At 49.3% G+C, this 20,147-nt stretch overlaps 1 protein-coding gene across 3 annotated transcripts in view; it reads right to left on the bottom strand.

Moving 5' to 3' along the window:
* Positions 1-20,147, bottom strand: part of NRG2 (neuregulin 2) — a 173,553-nt gene that overhangs the window by 31,884 nt on the left and 121,522 nt on the right. For 2 of the 3 annotated variants that reach the window (XM_071758666.1, XM_071758665.1), the window contains exons 3-4: positions 18,874-18,992; positions 2,276-2,396 (exon numbers count right to left, since the gene is read on the bottom strand). In XM_071758666.1, coding sequence (XP_071614767.1) covers positions 2,276-2,396; positions 18,874-18,992 — 240 coding nt within the window. Of the gene's footprint in view, positions 1-2,275; positions 2,397-15,011; positions 15,078-18,873; positions 18,993-20,147 lie in introns of all 3 variants that reach the window. The other variant, XM_071758664.1, reaches the window with a different exon arrangement.

The following is a 20,147-nucleotide window of genomic DNA, read 5'->3' as shown; positions in this document are numbered from 1 at the left end:
TGAAGCTGGCCCATGGTGGCAGAAAACCTCCAAGGTCTCAGAAGAGCAAAGTGGGAAGAGTGAACAGACATTTCTTGTGCTCCTGTGGCTCTTGCTTGGTCTCCAAGGCATTGGAAAAAGTTGGACCCAACTCCTCCACACTCAGATCTCAGAGGGATGGGATAGAGGGGGGTCCAAGGCTGCCTCCCACATTATAGGGCTCAGAATTCCAGGTCAAAGCCTGGATTTCTGCCTCCTCCAGTTTCTCTCCAGAAGATGCATCACTGAATCTTGGACAACCCACAGCAGCAGATCTTCTATCTTGTTACAATGAGGAAGCTTTGAAACATTTCAGCATTTTGCTGGTTCAGAGACAGGCAAGTGTGGAGGCTGTTTACCCATCACCAATCTTCCCCAAGAATTCTCCACATTATTGGAAAAGCCATTTTATGGTAAATACTGTGTTCAGTTTGGATGCTTCTGCATTTCTCATTAATTAACTTCTGGAGTCCAGAAACTCTGCAAGTCCACCACTTCAAATATCAGGATTTCTTATCTTCAGTCTATAATTCAATGATAAAAACACCTGAAGAGGATGAACATCCAGATAACTGCTCAAGCAGTAAGATCAGAAATCACTGTACTGTGTGGAAGGCTCTTGGGTCCCCTGGGTTCCTTTTAACCCAGAATCAGCTTTTCTGGCAGGTGAACAGACCTCCAGATCACCTCTTTTTGCTTAACACTTTGCCATCCACACCCATTCAATTCCCACCTGGTTTTAGCAAATGGTATCTTGGGGCTCATCAGAAAAGGAAATCATTTTACCATCTGCAAGGAAGGGATGAAGGTTTCCAAATGCTATGAAATAATTAGGTCTGCTTCATATGGTGCATAAAATCTTAATGGAATCCAGCACTGAGCTTCCCCTCTGTTCTCAGCTATTGCAGCAGCCTGGTTTGAAGGCAGATTGGTTCTTCATGAGCCTGAAAATAGGTTGGTTAAAAAGGGTCTGTCTGCTGGAGACACTTGATAACTCCCACATGTCTCCTTCCTCAGGGAAAACGGAGCCTTCCCATTCCAGCTCTGAATGGCCAGAGTTCAGGTAACTCTTCCTGGGGTTAGAAATTCACCCAATTTGAAAAGTCTTGATCCGGATTCGAGTTCTTCCCAAAAGAAGGAGCCTTGGGATCCACACTTTTGACACCAGCAGGTTGCTTCCAGATAGAGCCAGGGATTCACACCCTTCTGCAGGCTGCAGGAGTTGAGCCCTCCCAGCACGGGAAGACTGGGACTGCTGGGGCTTCCTGAGGCTGCATCCCCATCCCATGGAGGGACAGGACTGATTCCCCCACATTCCCAATGGGGAACACTGGAAGCTGAACTTACAGGGAAACCAAGAAGACAAAACCAACCAGAAACACCCACCCTAGAGCACAGGGCTGTGGCATACAAGGGCTGATCTCACTTCACATAGAAATATGGAATACCCCAGCATCTGGGTTCTGTCCTTCAATGGCTGAAAGGGGCAAGTCTGGGAGATGTTGTTCATCCTGTGTCCTTCCCCAGGGCTCCATCTCCAGCCCTGCTGATCAGACTGCCCTTTTTCCCAGGTCCCAGTAGGCTTGGAGGGTGAACTGGGAGATGCTACTGGGCTTTCTGACTGTTTGAACCAGAGGTGAAAAGGTCTCACATCCTATTCCACATCCCTTGGACTGTGCAGCCCAACTTGAACGTCTCTAAGAAATTTCATTTTAAGGATAACTTAGTACTTTTTTTTTTTTTAAGGGTTTTAACAAGGGAAAATCGAAACAAGGGGAAAAACCCACAAAATGGCACAGAGTGGTGAAGAGCTGTGTGCTAAACCTGCCTGTGGTCTCGTGAGGTCCAGACAAGATAGGGAAGAGGGCTCAGCAAGGGACCCCCCCAGTCATGGGGTTGGGTGTGCTCAGTGGGGAGGCCACGTCAGAGGGGGACATCCGCCCTAGCTCAGGGAGAGCAAAAGGCACAAAAACTTCCCTGAAGCTCCAGAGGAGAAAAGGGAAGAAAGGGAAAGGGACCAGCTGGGACAAAGACCTTCTCAGAGGAAGAGTCAGGAAAAGTGAAGAGAGGCACTCACACAAAAAAAGAAAAACGAGAACCTCCCCCACTCCCACCCCTCTCTTCTCTGAACCTCCACAGCTCACACTGCAGTTGCCAGGAGGATTTCAGGGCTACCCTTCCTCTGGCAGCTGCACAGAGGTCTCCTCTCCCCCAGCCAAGTCATTTCCACACTGACACAAGAACTGGAGTCACTTACTTGCACGACAGCTGATTAATCCCCTCGATGTAGTAGCATACCCCACCATTGACACAATAAGATTTGGCTGTTTCGTTGCATTTTCTAGCATGCCCGGACCAGGAGGAGAGGGTTGTGGTTACTGCAGGGGAAAAAAAAACAAACAAAAAAACACACAGAAAGGATACACCATTATTTCCTTCATTGGGCAATTCTGTTTCTTCAGGTGATTTTTCAACCAGTTCATTTGTCAAAAGTAGAAACCCCAGGAGTGCAAACCTCAGCCTGTGCCTTTACACCCACTTTCCCCTCTCTGAGTCCTGGGGCTGCAATTTGACCTTTCCTTTCCCAGAAAAAGTGGCCAAGTGAGGGAGGCATTGAGGACACACCTTCCTCTCAGCAGCCAACATGTCAGGACAAAATCATCTATTCTGGCAAGCTGGAGGGAAAAGGGCCCCTTTCCCACCTCTCCTTACACACACAGAGCCCTGCACCAGCAGGCAGGAGGTCAGGAAGAATGTGCTGCAGGGGCATGGAGCCCTGGGGACATGATGAGGAGGCCTGATTTGCTTCCTGAGATTGGGTCAGGATCCAGGGATGCTGCAGGGAACGTTGCATTGCTCCACATCTTTGGGAGGAAAAAAAGTTTTCGGAGCCAGAAGCAAGTGCCCTCATTGACCCCAAAACGGGTCAAGCACAAGCAAGAACAGCTCCATCTCTCCCTCCTCCTCTTTCTGAGAATTCCTCTGTCTTGCCCCAATGAGGCTGCCTCAAGAGACCAAAGAGGAGTTCATCAGCAGAAGTTCATCAGCCCCAGTTTGTGCTAAGAGGGAGGCAGCCAGCAAAGCTCCAGTGTCCTGGGACACAGATCATAGAATCATGGAATGGTTTGGGTTGGAAGTGACCCTAAAGCTCATCCAGTTCCAACCCCCCTGTATGGGCAGGGACACTTCCCACTAGATCAGGTTGGGATCAAGGCTCCATCCAACCTGGGCTGAGACACTGCCAGGGATGGGGCAGCCACAAATTCCTTGGCCAACCTGTTCCAGCATCTCACCACCCTCACTGGAAAGAATTTCTTCCTAACCTAGATCTCCCCTCTTCAAGTTCTAAGTCACTTCCCCTTGTCCTCTCATGTCCAAAGCCCTCCCCCAGCTTTCTTGTAGCCCCTTCAGATATTGGGAGGTTGCTCTGAGCTCACCTGGGAGCCTCCTCTTCTCCAGGATGAACAACCCCAACCCCTCAGCCTGGCTTCCCAGGGAGCTGCTCAGCCCTCTGAGCATTTCAGTGGCTCCTCTGGACACCTTCCAGGAGCTCTGTGTCCTTCTGGTGTTGGAGACTCCAGAACTGGACCCAGTATGGACCCAGAGCTCCAGGTGGGGCCTGACCAGAGCAGGGTAAAGGAGAGAAATCACCTCCCCCCACTGCTCTCTGTGCTGCTTTTCATGCAGCCCAGGACACGGTTGGTTGCTGGGCTCTTTTTGGTTTCTGGGCTTTTTCTGGAGAAAAGATTTCCAGCCGTGTAAGGTACAAACAAAACTGATGGTGCTCTGCAGAATTTCACTGCAATTCCTGTCTCTGAATGACTCAGATGGACCAGGGAGCCTATAGAGGCAAGACAACAACAAAGAAAGGGAAAAACCTTTTGTTAGAGCAAGTGCTGCAGGTAATAAGAGCAGCTCAGCTTTGGGAAATGCAAACCCATCATCACATAACTAAAGAAGGGCTGGGCAATCAAAAAGCATCTGCTTCTTCCCACTGAATACTTAATCTCATTAAAAAGAGTTTCCCTTCCTGGACTACCCCACCTTGCTTATACCCCAACACACCTGATTCTCCAGCAGTGGGGCTATTACCTACTTTCCAGCCCCTTTCATGAAGGTTTCTGAGGAGACAACCCTCTTCCATCCTGGTTTCCAAAGCCTCACGGAGAGGTTAGTGACTTCTGACCAGACATTGCCACAGGTTCCAAGGATAAAGGCTGGAGCTAGAGCCCCAGGCAGGAGCTAGACAGAACCACAGGAGAAGCAGCAGGCTTGCCAGAGCCTGCCTTGGGGCAGAGGGAGTGGGAGCTGCTCCCCACACCTCAGGCAGCCCCTCTGCTGGACACTGCCATGGCTGGGGGTCCTGCAGCCCCCCCCTCCAGGGCTGAGATCCCTGGTGGCACGGTCTGACCACCACCCAGTTCCCACTGGAGCTGGGCAGGCTTTGGGAGGGGAAGGAGGGCTCCCAGCATCCCGGGAAGCTTCACCCATCCGGGTGATGTTGGAGCTTGTCCTGGCTCTGTTGTTTGCAGGAGGGATTCAGACTCTGTGGGTTCTGTGCCTTTCTGAAGGAGGAGCTGGCTCAGCAGGCTCTGCACTTCTTACCTGCACTCAGCTCCAGGCACTTTCCTTGTTCATTTTGCAGGAACCAAAGTGGTGTCCAAGCCCATTGTCTTCTGTTCCCCATAGGGAAGCCAACGCCTTCCAGTGTCTGGCAGAGCAGGGGCTGTGCACCAAGCAGAGCTATTTCTACACTTTGCCTTGAATAACCATTGCCTCTGGGGTTGTCTTTTCACAGCTACCCAGGGCAGAGCAAGCTGTCCCAAAGTGCTCTGCAAACCAGACATGGCAAATACTTTAGGAAAGACTGAAAATGCACAAGGCCTTGGGACAACAAAAAGAGCTGCTCCCCTTGCAGGGTATGGAATGCCAGCCAGCTGGGAGCCAAATGTGCAGAGCACTGTGCACATCCTGGAGTCTGTGCTGGGGGTTAGGACAGAGGATGGTTTGACCAAGCCACCAAAAGAAGTCCTTGTGGAAAAAAAAAAGAAAAAACAGGTATGAAAGAAAACACCCCAATTTCTGTAGGGAAATTCGGTGCTTCCTTCCAGTTAATGGGAACTAGAAGCCCAAACCATCACAGCTGTTTGCAACAGGTCTGTATAATTTATACCTTGATGAGCCAGTAGCCCATGTCTTCTAAGGTCTGTGGAGAGCTGTGGGTTGAGTACAGAGAGCATCTTTCAAAATCAGTGAGGCAAAAGAATATATTTTCTTTCCTAAGAAAGTTCTGCATGTGTGATGAAACCTGGGCTTTCTTTGCCAGGCCTCTTTAGCTATTGCTTGATCCAGACACTCAAAGCAAGCCTGGACACCAAATGCCATTTTCAAAATGAGCAAGAAGACAAAAACCCAGCCTGGCAGCAGGCAGCTGTGTCTCAAGCTGGAACCAGGCTGGGCAAGGGCTTCCCTGTGCCCATGGGGTTGTGCAGTCGTGCAGGAGCTGCTGGCTTTGCTCTGCAGCCCAAATCAGAGGAGGTAAACAGGAGGCAGCCACTGTCACTTGTGTGTGACCCTTTGTCCCTAAGTGCTGTCTGGGCAGCACAGCAAGGGAGCTGCTGAGAGCCACTGGCAGGGCAGCCTTTGGTTTGCTTGCAGAGCTGAACAGAAGCACTTGAAAACTGCAGAAGGAAGAGATTTCTGCTCAAGATGCAAGTGTGGTGTCAGCTGAGGAAGCCCTGAAGCTTCGTGGACTAAAGCACTGTGCAAAGTGAGAGGCAGATGGGTAAAGAACAAGCAGAGCCTGCAGGAAGCCATCACCCCTGCAACCATTAAATGTCCCAGTTGCTAGCGAGCAAAATGATCCATCTGGCAAATTCTCACATCATAAATCCTACAGGGAAGGGTTCTGGAGTCAACCTTCCCATGGAAAGGGAGAAGCAGAGAGGAAGGAACAAAATTAGAGCCCAGCAAGCCCCCCATAGAAAACACCTCAGATAGGAAGGTGCCTTTCCCACCAGAAAAGGTGGGCAGGAAGATGCAGGGCTGTGATGTGCTGAGCAGCTAGAGATGTCATGGGATTTTCATCCCATGTAAACAATTTTGTTCATTTTAAATAGATTATAAAAAACAATAATACTAATAATTAAAAAAAAAAAAAAAAGACTGACATGAATGAGGCTTGGAAATGCCTGTTGTTCCCTTCTAGAAAGAGAGCTGTCAACAGGGCTAAGCCTGTCAAAAAAATCTGTGGCTGATGGGCTCTCCTAGAAGCATCTTGTTATGTTGTTATCTTTTAAGCACTGTTTCTTCTGCAAGCACCATGCCTTTCCAACCAAAGAAGCACAAAGCATTTTAAAGCTGAATCACAGAATGGAATTACTGCAGTCCATTTGTTAGCAGCTCAGATGTGGCAAAGGCTACAAAAAGCAGCAGTCAGCCTGGTTCCCTGTTGTGAGGGGATTGTCATGAAATACAGACCATTGTCAGGCTGTAAGCTGAGCACTGTGGCTCAAACCAGAGCCCTCTCATGTCCCTGACAGTGGCCAACAGGCAGCTCATGGGCAAGATCAGCAGGAAAAGGCAATGACAATTTTTTCCTCAGCTCAGAGACAACCTAAGTCAGCCCCAGGGTTTTTACATTAACATCCTGGGATGGATTTCTCTTCCATGAACACATCAGGTTGCTGTTTGGACAAATATAATCTCATCCCTTTCACAGTATTTGTGAGACAGAGCTCCAGGGGTAGGTACACAGTGTGCAGCCACATCTCCATTTACATCTTTTAAAACTGACCCTTCCTGGCTCTTCTATTAAAAAAATTGAGTTATCACCCCCCCCTTCATCTCCCTTGTGCCAGCTGGGGCTTCACAGGCACTGCCAGCATCTCCTTCCCAAGCTAGAAAGCAATGATCTCTTTAGAAGCTTCAAATACAGGGGCTGGTCAGGCTGTGATGACCCCAAAACTCATGGCACCTCTGGTTCTGGTTTTGCCTTTGGAGACAGTGAGATCACCCTGCACCCAGGATATTTATGGCACCCTGGTTCATTCTGTCTTCCATTTGTAGTAATTCCTAATGCTCACTTTGTGTTTCCATGTCCTGAATACAGGATTTGTTAGAACCCAGAACCCTCACCCCTTCATAGTACCAGGGAGTCCAGAGCTTCCCAAGGTGGCTCAGGGATGCTGCTGAACCTGGGGCTTCATGAGTGCAACCACTTTGGGAGCAAGGATGGAGAGCCCTGCCAGTTCAGGGAGGAGTTCTGGTGATGGGGACAGAGGGAAGGGAAGAGTTTTGTTTAGGAAGTGTTATTTGTGCCTGGGCTGGAACGTGGCCCCTTTGACACCCTGTGACAGCAGCTCCCAGACATGGACCCTGAGCCACCAGGGGAGGTTTCTGTGAGTTCCCACCAAGCTAGCAGGAGAATTCCCAGATTCCCAGGTGGCTCCATTCAGTTACTTCATGTTCAGCAGCCTGGGTCTCGGGAATAACCTTAACACATCTCTACCTGGTCCTCAGCCATCTGCAATGGGGTGAGCAGAGCTGCTGACAGGAGCCTCAGGTACACTTTATGTATTTCAGTCAAACATGTTCACCCCAAACCCCAAAACTCCACTCAGATGTGCCTGGTGATCCAGCAATTCCTTCCCACAGCCATGTTACCTTCTCTGCCACCCAGTGTCAGGCAGGTTTTTATTCCCTGGAAGCTGGTGTGGTGGAATAAGTCCCTCGTTCAGCTCCCAGCACAGCTCTGGCTATCACAAATGAGTTGGCAAGCTGTAAAATTTCCTGAGACAAATGGAGATCTGAATGAGCAGTTTTGGTGCTAGCTGCCATCTGGGAACTCACCTGAAGGCATCAGGAGACAATAAGGGGGTTTGTCCAGTAACATCAGGCATGTCCCAACTCTTCCCCCAAGTATTTCAAGGAATTAAGAGCAGGAAACAGCATTTATTTTCCACCACACACCAAGCTTCTGCCACTGGCATCGATGGCAGGGCAAAGAGAGGAGAGCCAGGGCCACTGCCACTGCCATGGGGACATCTCCTTCCATGCAACCCATCTGCACAGAAAGGCCATTAATGACTGGGCCACTAATGATTGTGCAGGGGTTCTTACCCAATTCCTACTGCAGAAGTCACTGAGCATTTGCAGACAGCTCATCAGCCTGTTCTCAGAAATCTGGTGAAATACTTCCCCTGCAAAGAGTTAATTAATGCAGCTTGGCCTATAAATTAAAGCTAATTTTTCATGAGCTACAGCTACTGTCAAGGAAAGCTGGGAGACAGCAATAGTTTTTCTGCTCGTTTTTCTTTTTTATATACATAAATAACTTTGACTGGTGGGTTCATAGAGTACAGACACTTCATTCTCTCAATATTTAGACATCCAGTTAGACAGATGAGCTCAGCTGGATGGAGAGTGTATACAACTTGTGACTCTGTATATGCCTCATGGACTCACTGATAAAACACAGAATTGCTGAGGCTCCTCTCAGCTGTGTTCATCCCTCTGCTTGTCAGAAGAACATGGATGAGAAGGTGGCTGGCCAAGCAATTTCTTACTTGTAGCTCTGTAATCCTGACGTGAGCCCCACTAAATCCATGATTTACATTGATTAATGCACTGAGAGGCTGCTGATCCTCACCATCCTGGCTATGGCAGGTTTCTGTACCTCTGCTGTGACACCCTCTTCTCTTAACAAAGCTGAGCAGAGGCTGGATGCTCACTGCTGCTATCTGTACCCAAAATCAGAAGGGCCTCTGTGGTCTGCAGCTCACCTGGCAGCAGACCCAGGGACTCTGGAGCTCATAAAAATTCTGGTCCTGTGTGCTTCTGCATTTGGGAAACGACCCAGTATTTACCCCTTCATTTGACTGGAATAGATTCTGCTGGCAATATATTCCCAGTTCTTGAGGGGATCAGTGGATCAAGAGCTGTGCACTGGAAGTTCATCCCAAAATACAACGATCAGACTGCAGGAGCCCCATCTCAGAGCATCAGCTGGTGCTGATTAAACCAACACAGCTCTCCCCAAGCCTCCCACCTGCACTGGTGAGCTGGTTCAAATGTTTCTGAGCACCAGGGTTCTGCCTGTTTCCCCAGGACCAGCAGCTATGGCTGGGGCAAAGTCCTCCCTTAGCACAAAGCCCCCAGCTGATCTCACAGCACTCTGAAGGACTCCTTCCTATGCTTTTCTCTCCCACAAAGGGTCCCAGAACGGACTTGTTAACACTCCAGAGCTTTATTTTCCCAAATCCCCATCATCAATTGTAATAGCAGCAACATGATACTTCAATGAAGGGATTTGTTCCACAACCTAAAAAGCCTTTTACGGGGCCAGTGCCGGCATGAACGCTGTGCAGGCTGAAGCCCAAGGAATGAAGTAACATGCCAGGATTACACGATGGAGTCAGACAGAGAGGAGCTCCTGGTACACAGCCTTCTGCTCACAGCCTCCCTTCTTCCAGGGAATGTCAGCTTCCATCCTAGGCTTCACCCCAGCCTGCCCATTCTTGCCTTTCGAGTCCCGCTGGCCTGCCTGTACATCTCAGCCCCAGCAGCAGACCTGATGGTTACTCAGAAAATACTCCGGGGGGGAAATCAGTGGGAGCTGGCAGCAGCAGGAATGCCACAGCTCTCCCTGCAGGCTGGCAGGGGGGGTTTCCCACAGGAACACCTCCAGGGACCCTGCCAGCGTGCGTGCAGGCTCCACACAACCACCAACCACACCCCCGGCTGTGGCTTTGGGATTATCCTGAGCAAAGGCCACGCCAGGACTTATTTTTAGTCTCATCTTGAAAACTGGTCTGTCTGCATGGCCCTCGGGGGATGGACTCCTCTCTCTTCTAGCCATGCCCTGGACACCCTGCAGCTCCAAACCAGCAGCAGCAGGGCAGCACAGGATCCTTGGACCAGAGCATCCTGAGGTTGTGTCCAGGTCACCTGCTGCCATCATCCACATCTTGGGTTACAGCAGCTGCCCAGCACTGCCAGATCCTCTCCTATCCTCTTGGTATCCAAATCCCACTTCCTCCACCCACCCAGCCTGTATTCTCTTTCTACCCTCAAGGCTCCATTAAATATTTCTAAACTTTGACAGGGATTCCTATTCTGTAGCCACAGACCTCCCAAACCTTGCTCAGCTGCTTGAGGCTGCACAGTGGCAGGATCACGTTACCATTTGGAGTTCTCTGGCTGATGAAATGAGCATAAAGGACATTTCTCTCTGCAGCAGGGCACATGATGCAGTCACCCCAACCCTGCAAGTTCCTGCCTGGGAGCTGAGCCACCGTGACCATCCAACTGCAGAGTTTTAGCATGTGACAAACACAAGACACCACAACACATCTTACTTCACTCTCTTTCATTACAGATGAGACTTCTACAATGATCTCGTGCTGACTGGGCTCAATGGGAAGACTTTTTGATAAGAGTAACAGGCATGTCCTGTCTTTTGAGTTTCACTGCTTCCTTCAGAAAGCATCTCTATGGCTGCCAACGCTCAAACAAAAGTACTTACTCAGAGGAAGTAAAACTGTGGTACCATGTTACAAAAGGCAGCATCATGGAAAACAACTTTCCCTTCTGAGTCTGGCCCTGGAGAGGTGGTGTTGGCATCAACACTACCCCCCTGTAACCATCTGGCCTCCTTTGGGCCAGGATAGAACCAATTTTCTTTCTTGTAATTTTACTCTCAGCTGAATCTCTTCTAAGTAGCTGCCCTTGCTGAAATTAATGGCATATTTCTCAGTCAGTGTCTGTTCTAAGACTGATAATGCTTGATGTACATAGCTACTGCTGGAGAATGGTTTACAGGACCAAGGCCACTGCTCAGTTCTGAAAAAAACATCTTATATTCCATAAAGAGAAAGGGAGCAAAGGGCTCCCACCTGCATCCCTCCTTTAGGGAGGAGTGGAGTTCACAGGCGACCAAAATTGACCAGAGCATTCCATCCCATACACATCACACTTGGTATAAATCTGTGGGATCAAGAGGGTCAAATTCAAGAGGATTCTGTACCCTCCTGAATCTGTATGTTCCTGATTCCAGCTCCCAACTGCTGCTGACTCCAGGATTCCATTCTGGAACTTTTCCAGGGCTGCCCTGCAGCCTCAGTGACTGGGAGTCAGGGGGAACATGATGTTGCATTTGTGTATATTTTATGTATGTAAGAATTTTCCTTTTCATTCTGACTGTTGCACTAAAGCTGTGCAGTGTAGTGTCCAACCCCTCAGTCTCTCTCCCTTATTCTCCCTCCTTTCTATAGAGAGAAAGGGAAGGGCACTAATAGAGAGCACCTGTAATTAAGTTAATTGCTGGCCCAGCATTAAACCATGACACATTCCATGGTCCAGCTTGTTGGATTTGCCAGACAGCTCCAGCTCATCTGAAGCTGAGGAAGCTTCAAGGTACCCCATACCACACACCATGTAGGGCAGCACCAGGAATCCCAACCAGGAATCCCAACTCTCTGCCTGGCAGCTCCCAGTACTCACCCCAAGCACAGAGTTGTATCCACATGGGTTGGACAAGGATGCAAGGAAGGTTTGAATCCAAACACCTCTCAGAATTCAGTACCATCAGTTCCCAGATCACTCAATTGTGGTGGCTTTGCTTCCAGATCCAGCTTCCTACCAGGGTTGTCTCTACACCATGAACACAGTGAAATCCTTGGATTTCTTCATGCTGCCATGAGGACTGTGTGACAACTGGTTGAACGTGAGCCAGCAATGGCATCCTGGCCTGGATCAGGAATAGTGTGGCACTAGGGATGGAATTCTGCCCTTGTCCTCAGCACAGTTCTGGGCTTCTCCCTTCAGGAAGAACCCTGAGGTCCTGGAGCAGGTCCAGAGGGTGCTGGTGAAGGGAGTAGGGGGAAAGTTTTATAAGGAGAGGCTGAGGGAGCTGGGGGTGTTGAGGCTGGAGAAGAGGAGGCTCAGGGGAGACCTCATCACTCTCTCCAACTCCCTGAAAGGAGGTTGGAGCCAGGGGGGGGTTGGGCTCTTTTCCCAGGCAACTCTCAGCAAGACAAGAGGGCACAAGAGGTCTCAAGTTGTGCCAGGGGAGGTTTAGGTTGGACATTAGAAAGAATTTCTTTAGGGAGAGGGTGATCAGACCTTGGAATGGGCTGCCCAGGGAGGGGGTGGATTCTCCATCCAGAATCTGGATGGAGAATCTGGAGGTGTTTAAACATCTGGAGGTGTTTAAGGAAAGGCTGATGTGGCACTGAGTGCCATGGGCTGCCCAAGGTGGTGATGTCAGGTCCCAGCCTGGACTGGATGATCTCAGGGGTATTTTCCAGCCTCAATAATTCTGAGATTCTGTGAGATCTGTGAGGCTGGTCCCAAAGTATGTCCCTTTCAAAGGGAACCAGGGGTCCTGCTCCAGCCAGCGTGCAGGCAAGAGGAACAGATCTCATTCATCATCACAGCAATGCAGATGTTCCCAAGAACCTAAGGCAGGGATTTGTCTCCTTGCACTCTGTAGCTTCATGTCAGGTGCCAGTCCTCCCTTCAAGAAGAACCCTGAGGTCCTGGAGCAGGTCCAGAGGGTGCTGGTGAAGGGAGTAGGGGGAAAGTCTTATAAGGAGAGGCTGAGGGAGCTGGGGGTGTTGAGGCTGGAGAAGAGGAGGATCAGGGGAGACCTCATCACTCTCTACAACTTCCTGTGCCAGGGCACAGGAAGGTGCTGAGGGGGAAAACAGCAGGACAGAACCATATGGTTCCAGAGAAAAAAGTTACTCAGGAAGGGAGACAAAACACCCTGGAGACCTGGGCTGCATTTTGGGTGCTACCTGGTGTGTAAAATCTTCATGTCAAGGATCCAGCAGCGCCCAGGGGTCTGTGGCCACTGGAAAAGTGGAGGAGGAAGGCAAGGGTGCCCCAGAATGGGGCAGTAATGGGGCAGCTACCTTTAGAGGGTGTAAGAAAACCTTTAACAGTGCTCCAAGGGGAAAATATCTGACATCACCTCTTTTCCCAAGGAAGGAAGGCCAGACCATCCAGGAAGGAACTGGGGCCTCCAGGAAAAACCCTAGTTAAAAAGGTGTACACCACGAGTGACAGCACTACATGGAGCTGTGTGGGGTGATGGGGATTTATCCCGTTGTCCACAGGGAAAACACAATGAGCCTCTTGAGCTCTAGGGTCTAACTTCCTTGCCAGCCTACCTGGGAAGATGCCCACCTCACACCTCAGCCCAAACACAAGCTCCCAAGTGCCATGGCCAAGCTCCCTGTGCCAGGCAATCTTTCCTTTGCCAGGGAACTGCATGGTGCCTTCCCAACATGGTGTTTAAATCCAATTTCAACCTTTCAGGGAACCAATGAGAGGTGAGACAACCTAGAGGTGCCAGACAAGCTTTTGAATCCACTTATTTAAAGGAAATGCAAGAATTACACAAGAATGGGATACTTGACAGATTTCCAGGTCATGACATCCCAAAACATCTTCATTACCTCCCATGTTATACACATGTGCAATTCTGTGATAGATCATCAGTAACTGTATAAATCAGGGGGATTACATGTTATTTAGATCAAATTAAGAAAGATCATCAACAGGAAAGTGAAGGGAGAAGTCAATTACCACTCCAGCTCTGGAGATGTTACCATGTCTTCACATTAGGAAAGAAACAGTCAAGGATGAAGTTCTCCCAGAGGAAAGTTTTTGAAAAGGAGAAACTCCTGTGCAAGCAACACAGCATTTTTCCAGTCTCCTTTCTGTTGTTGAAATAGATCTTTTCAAGAAAATGGCATATATCTAATGTGATGCAAATAGGTAGCATGGATCTAGGGTGGTGAACACAAAGGAAAACCACCAGGGAAGGATGGTGTCAGCACATCCGTGGTGCAGAGTCTCAGCTCAGTGTCTCAGTTGTGGTGGAAGACTCAGAATAACACCAGAGCAAACTTAATTGCAGTTTCTTCGTCAGAGAAGCTTTTACAGGATCCCCAGCCAGTCCCTGCTGTGGCTGCAAAAAAATCTGTTTCCTTTAAAATCAGAAAAGGTTGAGCTCTCCAAGGGGGCAACATCCCCCTAAAACCCAGGAAAGGGAATTGTCAAGAGTAAAGTAAAGCCACTCTATTGTCAACTGGCAGACTCAGCAGCTGGAATGGAAATGGAACCCAGAGCTCAAAATAACCACCTGGTTTTCAGCCCTCCAGGGGGACAGGGTCCTGGTGGGCTCTGCAGGATGCTGAGGCTGCCTGGACACTGAGGAATTCCCTCTGGGAAGAGATTCTCCAGCACAGAATCAATGTTCTCCCCCAGAAAGGTGAACTAACAGCCCAACACCTGCTTTCTGGATCTACACTGCTACATATGCTTTATTTTTGTTTTATTTTTATTTATTTATTTATTTATTGAGTTTTATTTTTGTGGGCCCATTTTCCACTCCATTTGTGATTGCTGAATAGGAGGGAATGCTAAAAAGGGCTTCCACAACATCAAATAGAATGAAACCTGTTCTTACCCAAGTTAAAATGGGATGGTGGGGTGCAGATCTGTGTTCTGCATTTTTCTTATGATTTATGTTTAGAAGACTTGCATCTTTTTTCCTTCCATTTCCTACAGCCTCTTTTGGTTTTTTTCACCTGTCCTCAAAAAAACCCCACCCAAACCCCCAAACCAACAAAACCCCCCCTAAATCAAAGGCTGGGACAAGCACATCAAGTATCAATAAACCCATGCACTGAGAGATGTGGGAAAGCTTAAAATCCAGCTGCAATTTTAAGTAGCATGTTCCTCAAGTGACCATTGCAATCATTATCAGCCTCTCCCTCTCCAAGATAGACACCAGCAATATAAATCATACTTTTTGAAAGATCTAGGGAAAGATCAGTGGTCTGGGGAGAAATGAAAGAGAAGGAGTGATTAGAGAAGATTCCAGGATGCAGGAAAGCATTTATGCAAAATGTCTCATAAAAAAAACAAAACAAATAAGGGGGAAGAAGCTGTATGGAGGGAGAGGGGAGAGAGGTACTTACACTCTTCTTCCATAACAACTATTTTAGTTTCTGAGGCTGGTAAGACTTGTGGAGCTTTCGTTGTTCCTGGGGAAATTAAGGTAAGAAAGTAGTGAACAAAATGTCTGTTTTGAGCAGAGAAGAGTGGACTTAGCTACTGGCAGGGAGGAGGCTGAGAGAGGGTGCTGGTGGTGGCACAGGTTGGGGGTTGCTGATGTTGGAGGATGCTCAGATGGGGAACTGGGTAACAGAGCAGGTAAAGCAGGGGCCCTGCAGGGCTCAGCACTGGGCATGCTGGTCCCCTGGCTGTACAGGACCTCCTGCCATTGGGAAGCTGGTCCTGATAAAAAGGCAGAAAGGGTTCAGGATTCACCCAGCAGGTGATGGGTAAAACTGCGGGAGGTTTTCTTAGCCCTGAGGGCAGTGAGAGTGCAAAGATGGGATCATAGGGAGAAAAGTGTGGAGTTTAAGGAAAAGTGAGATCCTCTGAAGAGCCTCCATCCCGTGGGAATGCAGCACAAAGGATTGTTGGAACAAGAGATAGAGGAACACCAAACAGGTGAAAGCCATGGCCCTAGGCACTATGGGAGCTGAGCACAGGGAATGATTTCTTCTTCATAAAGCAGGATATTATGGAAATCCAATGTCCACATTCAATCCTACAGCTCCATTCAATCCTACTGGTAGCAACAGCCCCTCCTGGACCAATGCCCCTCACCACCTTCTTGATGCCCAAAGGAGAAAGCACCAGGAGCCTTCCCTGGGCAGCACCTCTCAGAGACAGGGGGGGAGATCACCACAAACAGGTAAAAGCAGAAAGAATTTTGTAGAAATGTTGGGCTTTTTTTTTTTTTTTTCCCCTGCAGAGTTCAGCAAAGGGGTGGGAGGTGTCAGGTAAGGAGGTGTCCAGAAATTTTCTGAGGATAAAAGACCCTCAGTCTCATCTCAGCTCTGCCCTCATGCCTGTGTGCTACCAATATGAGACTATTCAATAAAGAGAACTGGGAAATAGGACATTTTTTCTAAGAAAACACCTAATTTACCTCAAAGAAATAAAAATCAGAAAATTGCACCAAAGCACGATAAGTTTTGGCTGAGCCCAGAAGCATTTCCTCAGGAAGTGACACCTTCCCAAAGCTTTTCAATGCAAAATCATTTATTTCTGAGCCAGGTATTTTGTGGATATCCCAGGCTTTGGCTGATGGGCATTTTCCTAATGAGAAGGGATCACTGCACTGCAGCCACTCTCTTTCTAAAGAAAGTCTCTCTTCAGTGTGATGTTTTCAGTGGCTTGCAACAGATCTACATGGTATAAAAGATGCTTTGATGCTCTCTTGAAACTGGTATAAACCCAAAAGTGGTAGTGGAATAGAGCAAAGAGTACTTTGCAGTGGCAAAACTTCCTCATCAGGCTGAGACACTTTTCCCAGCAGAGACTGAATTCCAGGCTTTAACATCCAGAGCCCTGAGGGTCTCATCTCTCAGCTCTTTCTCTGCCAGCCAGGACCCCAGTGGGCTCAGGGACCACTGGAGGGGAATGTTGTGTTGGGCTGAGGACACCTCACTCCTCCACAATTCTCATCTCAAGCTTCAGCAGCTCAGGCTGGAACCTCATCTTTCACTGTCCCATCTCCATGAAGGCACCCAGAGATGTCCCCAAGCCTCATGTCCCTGTATCTCATGATGCAGTGGTAGCATCCCAGCCCTGGGTTCACCTGCAGGACCCCCAGGTATATTGCTCAGTGTCAGGTCTGGCAGTCTGCACAGCCCCAGAGCATCACCTGGGACAGGCACCAGGGTTTTAGGGACAGGGAAGCAGCAGAGAAGCAGAATGTAAACCAGCAGAACACAGGAACAGCAAGAGCTGGAGTGAGCTTCTGGGAAAGAGGGAAAGGCTGGGAGATGCTCTGATTTATCACTGTAAAGTGCTGGAACTTCCTGGAATGCTGTGCTGAGGCTTGGCCACAACAGGAGCAGTGCTGAGGGGGCTGCAGGAGAGGGCAGCTGAGGACAGGAGACAGCACACAGGGGGATCCAGGGACAAGCAGACACCCTGAGGAGTTTCCTGCTAAAAGAGAGCACAGAAGAAGGGAGCTTGCAGAAGTGAGGAAAGCTGTCAAAGCCCCAAGAAGGCCCAGCAGTGAGGAAAGAGGAAGATTCCAGGAGGGCACGGGTAAAGCTCTGGGTGGCTCTGGGGTGGCTCATGTTTTTTCAGATGTGAAAAAAAAGAGTGCAAAAGGGATGATAGAGCTGCAAAAATCTACCATGATCCTTGGTGACGTTTGCAAAGGACAACAACTAGCATTCAACTGGCATGTGCCCTGCAAAGAGCAGCAGCAAGGTGGGCTCCCAGTTGGGACTGGGAGGCACGGGCAGGTTTGCAGTGGCAGCTCAGAAATTGGATTGTTGGGAGGCACCAACTGGAGCCACAGCACCTTGCAGCCTGCAGCTCCCACTAGAAAGAGGTACAGGCCAGGAATTAGGGTCTTTGTGCTTGCTTTTCAGGTCTCAACACACTTCTAGGCAACTCCTGCCCCGGGTGACCTGAGGGAGAGCATCCAACCCCTCTTCACCAGCCAGGAGGGAGAATTAGCCCAGGCAGGTGCTGCCATCACCCAGGTCCAAGGTGCAGTGGCCTGATGTGGATTTTCCTGGTGCTATAAGGATGAGGAGGGATCAGAGCCTTGCAGTGGGGCTGCTCAGTCACACAGACACACACACACATCCCTGCTGAAAGGGTTTTGCAGGGAAGGGCAAGGGGAGGCAGGCAGGGTGCTGTATGCACTGATGGAAGATGCTGCACGTGGAAGGGAGTTGCAGATGCAGCTCCCAGTAAAAATGGAAAGAGTTTCCATTGTGATGGGACAGCCAGAGCAGGAGTTGGGGAAAAAGAAAAAAAAAAAGTGGCACTGCCTTTGTTAGCCCTGCCTTTGGATACCTTTCCTATCCTGATGGGAAAGAACCCCAGCAGAGCAGTGGGGATAACTTCACAGACATGGAGCATGAAGTAATGGAAGGCTGAGCATGGATGACCTTTCTCCAGAGATTGCAAGCAGTGAGATTCCACTGGGTGGGAGGACATGATGTGACATTGCAGCACCATGGAAGAAAAGTTTCAGCACTGCAAACACTGCTGAGGCAGAGGTTAACAGAGAAAATCATGCCAGGAAGCAGCAGGAGAAAGCTACCTTCCTTCACATTGGACAACTGCTAAGAAAATCCCAACAGAGAAACTGGATCACACCAGAGGGCTGCAGAGCAGAGCCCAGGCTCCCGTGGTGGTCCATTGTGAATGGCAGAGGAAGAGCATAGGAAAAAGAGCTGGTAGAGTCATCCCTCCCCTGCTCGCACCCTCCCGGCTCCTGGCAACCACTGCAGCGACTTTCTGAGCTGGAGGGTGCATCCAAACCATCCTATTAAGCAATATAATAATTATGACCAAGATACTAATAAAACCACCTAACCTCAGACTCCATCCACTGAGCTCTATGAGATGGAGCACACATTCTAGGATGAAAACCAGAAGCAACTTCACTCATCACAAAGCTACGGTTTAATTACTTGTCTTCTGGTGAGCTTTGCTTCTCAGAAATTCTTTTCAAAAAGAAAACATCAAGCCCACCAGCTTTCTTTCCTCCTCACCCCTTAAAAAAAAAAATACATAGACTGTAAGTTTATTTAAAATGTAAATTAACCACATTGCCAGTGACAGATAACAAAGATAAACATTTACGCTAAGCTGCATTTTTTTGTATCTCCCAAGATTGTTTTACTTGGTACCCTGAAAGCAAGAAACACAAGACAAGACAGATCATATGCAGAACCTCCCACTTGCTGTGTGAGTGGCAAAGAGCTCAAGACATTTGCCAGCTTCTTCACTTACCACTTTTCACATTCAGGCTGCCTTTTGCGGTGTCTTTCCCTAAAATGTTCTCCGCTTCGCAGCTGTACTCCCCAGCATCTTCCAGCTTCACCTTGTTGAACTGCAGTCTGGAAATCTTTCTGTTGAAAAGTACAGCAGACATTTCTTACTCCATTGCTAACTACCCTCATAACCTGATAACTATTCCTGGCCCCAGGAGTCCCTCTGGAGAGGGGGAGGCAGACTGACCTCACAGTCACACAGGCACTCAGGCTTGGGCAGGAGTTCAGCTCAGCCCCTTCCCAGGAATCACAACCACCATGATGTCCTAAATGAACCTCTCCCTCTCAACCCCTTGAGAGGTTTGGTTTGGTTTGGTTTGGCACTTGCTCCCTTTCAAACAAGAAATCTCGTGAGGGGTTGAGCCCGTGAATCCCAGCACCCAAGAACACAGATTTAGGCACTTGGTTGATGGGCAGTGGGATCTGCCTGCAAGACAGAGATGTGGAGATGAGAAGGATGTTCTGCACCTTCTGCAGCCAGGAGGCTGAGCTGCTTCCCTGCCTGCATCCAAACCCCCCCCCAGGGCCAGGGGGACTCACTCCTTTCCAGCCTGCAAGTCAGAACCCTGGGGTTTGCCCCAAACAGGTAGCTTGTGGGTTTATCCAGGCCCACAAATAGCACAAGGACTTTGTCTCCCCCGAATACACCCCCTCCAATGTACTACAAACACAGAATCCCAGAATCATGGAACAGTTTGGGTTGGGGGGGATCTTAAAACTCATCAAGTTCCAGCCTGAGCCATGGACACCTCCCACAGCCCAGGATGCTCCAAGCCCCATCCAGCCTGGTCTTGGGACACTCCCAGGGATGGGGCAGCCACAGCTTCTCTGGGAAACATGGACCAGGGGCTCAGCACCCTCACAGCAAAGAATTCCTTCCAAATATTCAAGCTTCACCCTCTTTCACTTTGAAACTGTTTCCACCCCATCCCATCACTCCAGGCTCTTGTCAGAAGTCCCTCCCCAGCTTTCCTGGAGCCCCTTTGGATACTGCAAAGTGTTCTAAGGTCTCCCTGGAGCCTTCTTCAGACTGAGCAACCTCAGCTCTCTCAGCCTCTCTCCAGAGCAGAGGGGTCGCAGCCCTTGGTTCATCTTGGTGGTCTCCTCTGGACCCCAAAAGCTCTTGTGCTGGGGGCCCTGGAACTGGACAGAGGGGAGAGGGAAGTCTCACAAGAGCAGAGCAGAGAGAATCAGCTCTGAGGGGGGGTGGGAGAACCACCTCCCTTGACCTGC

The sequence above is a fragment of the Heliangelus exortis genome, chromosome 15, assembly GCF_036169615.1.
Source record: "Heliangelus exortis chromosome 15, bHelExo1.hap1, whole genome shotgun sequence".
Taxonomy (NCBI): domain Eukaryota; kingdom Metazoa; phylum Chordata; class Aves; order Apodiformes; family Trochilidae; genus Heliangelus; species Heliangelus exortis.
This window is presented reverse-complemented; position numbering and strand designations above follow the sequence as displayed.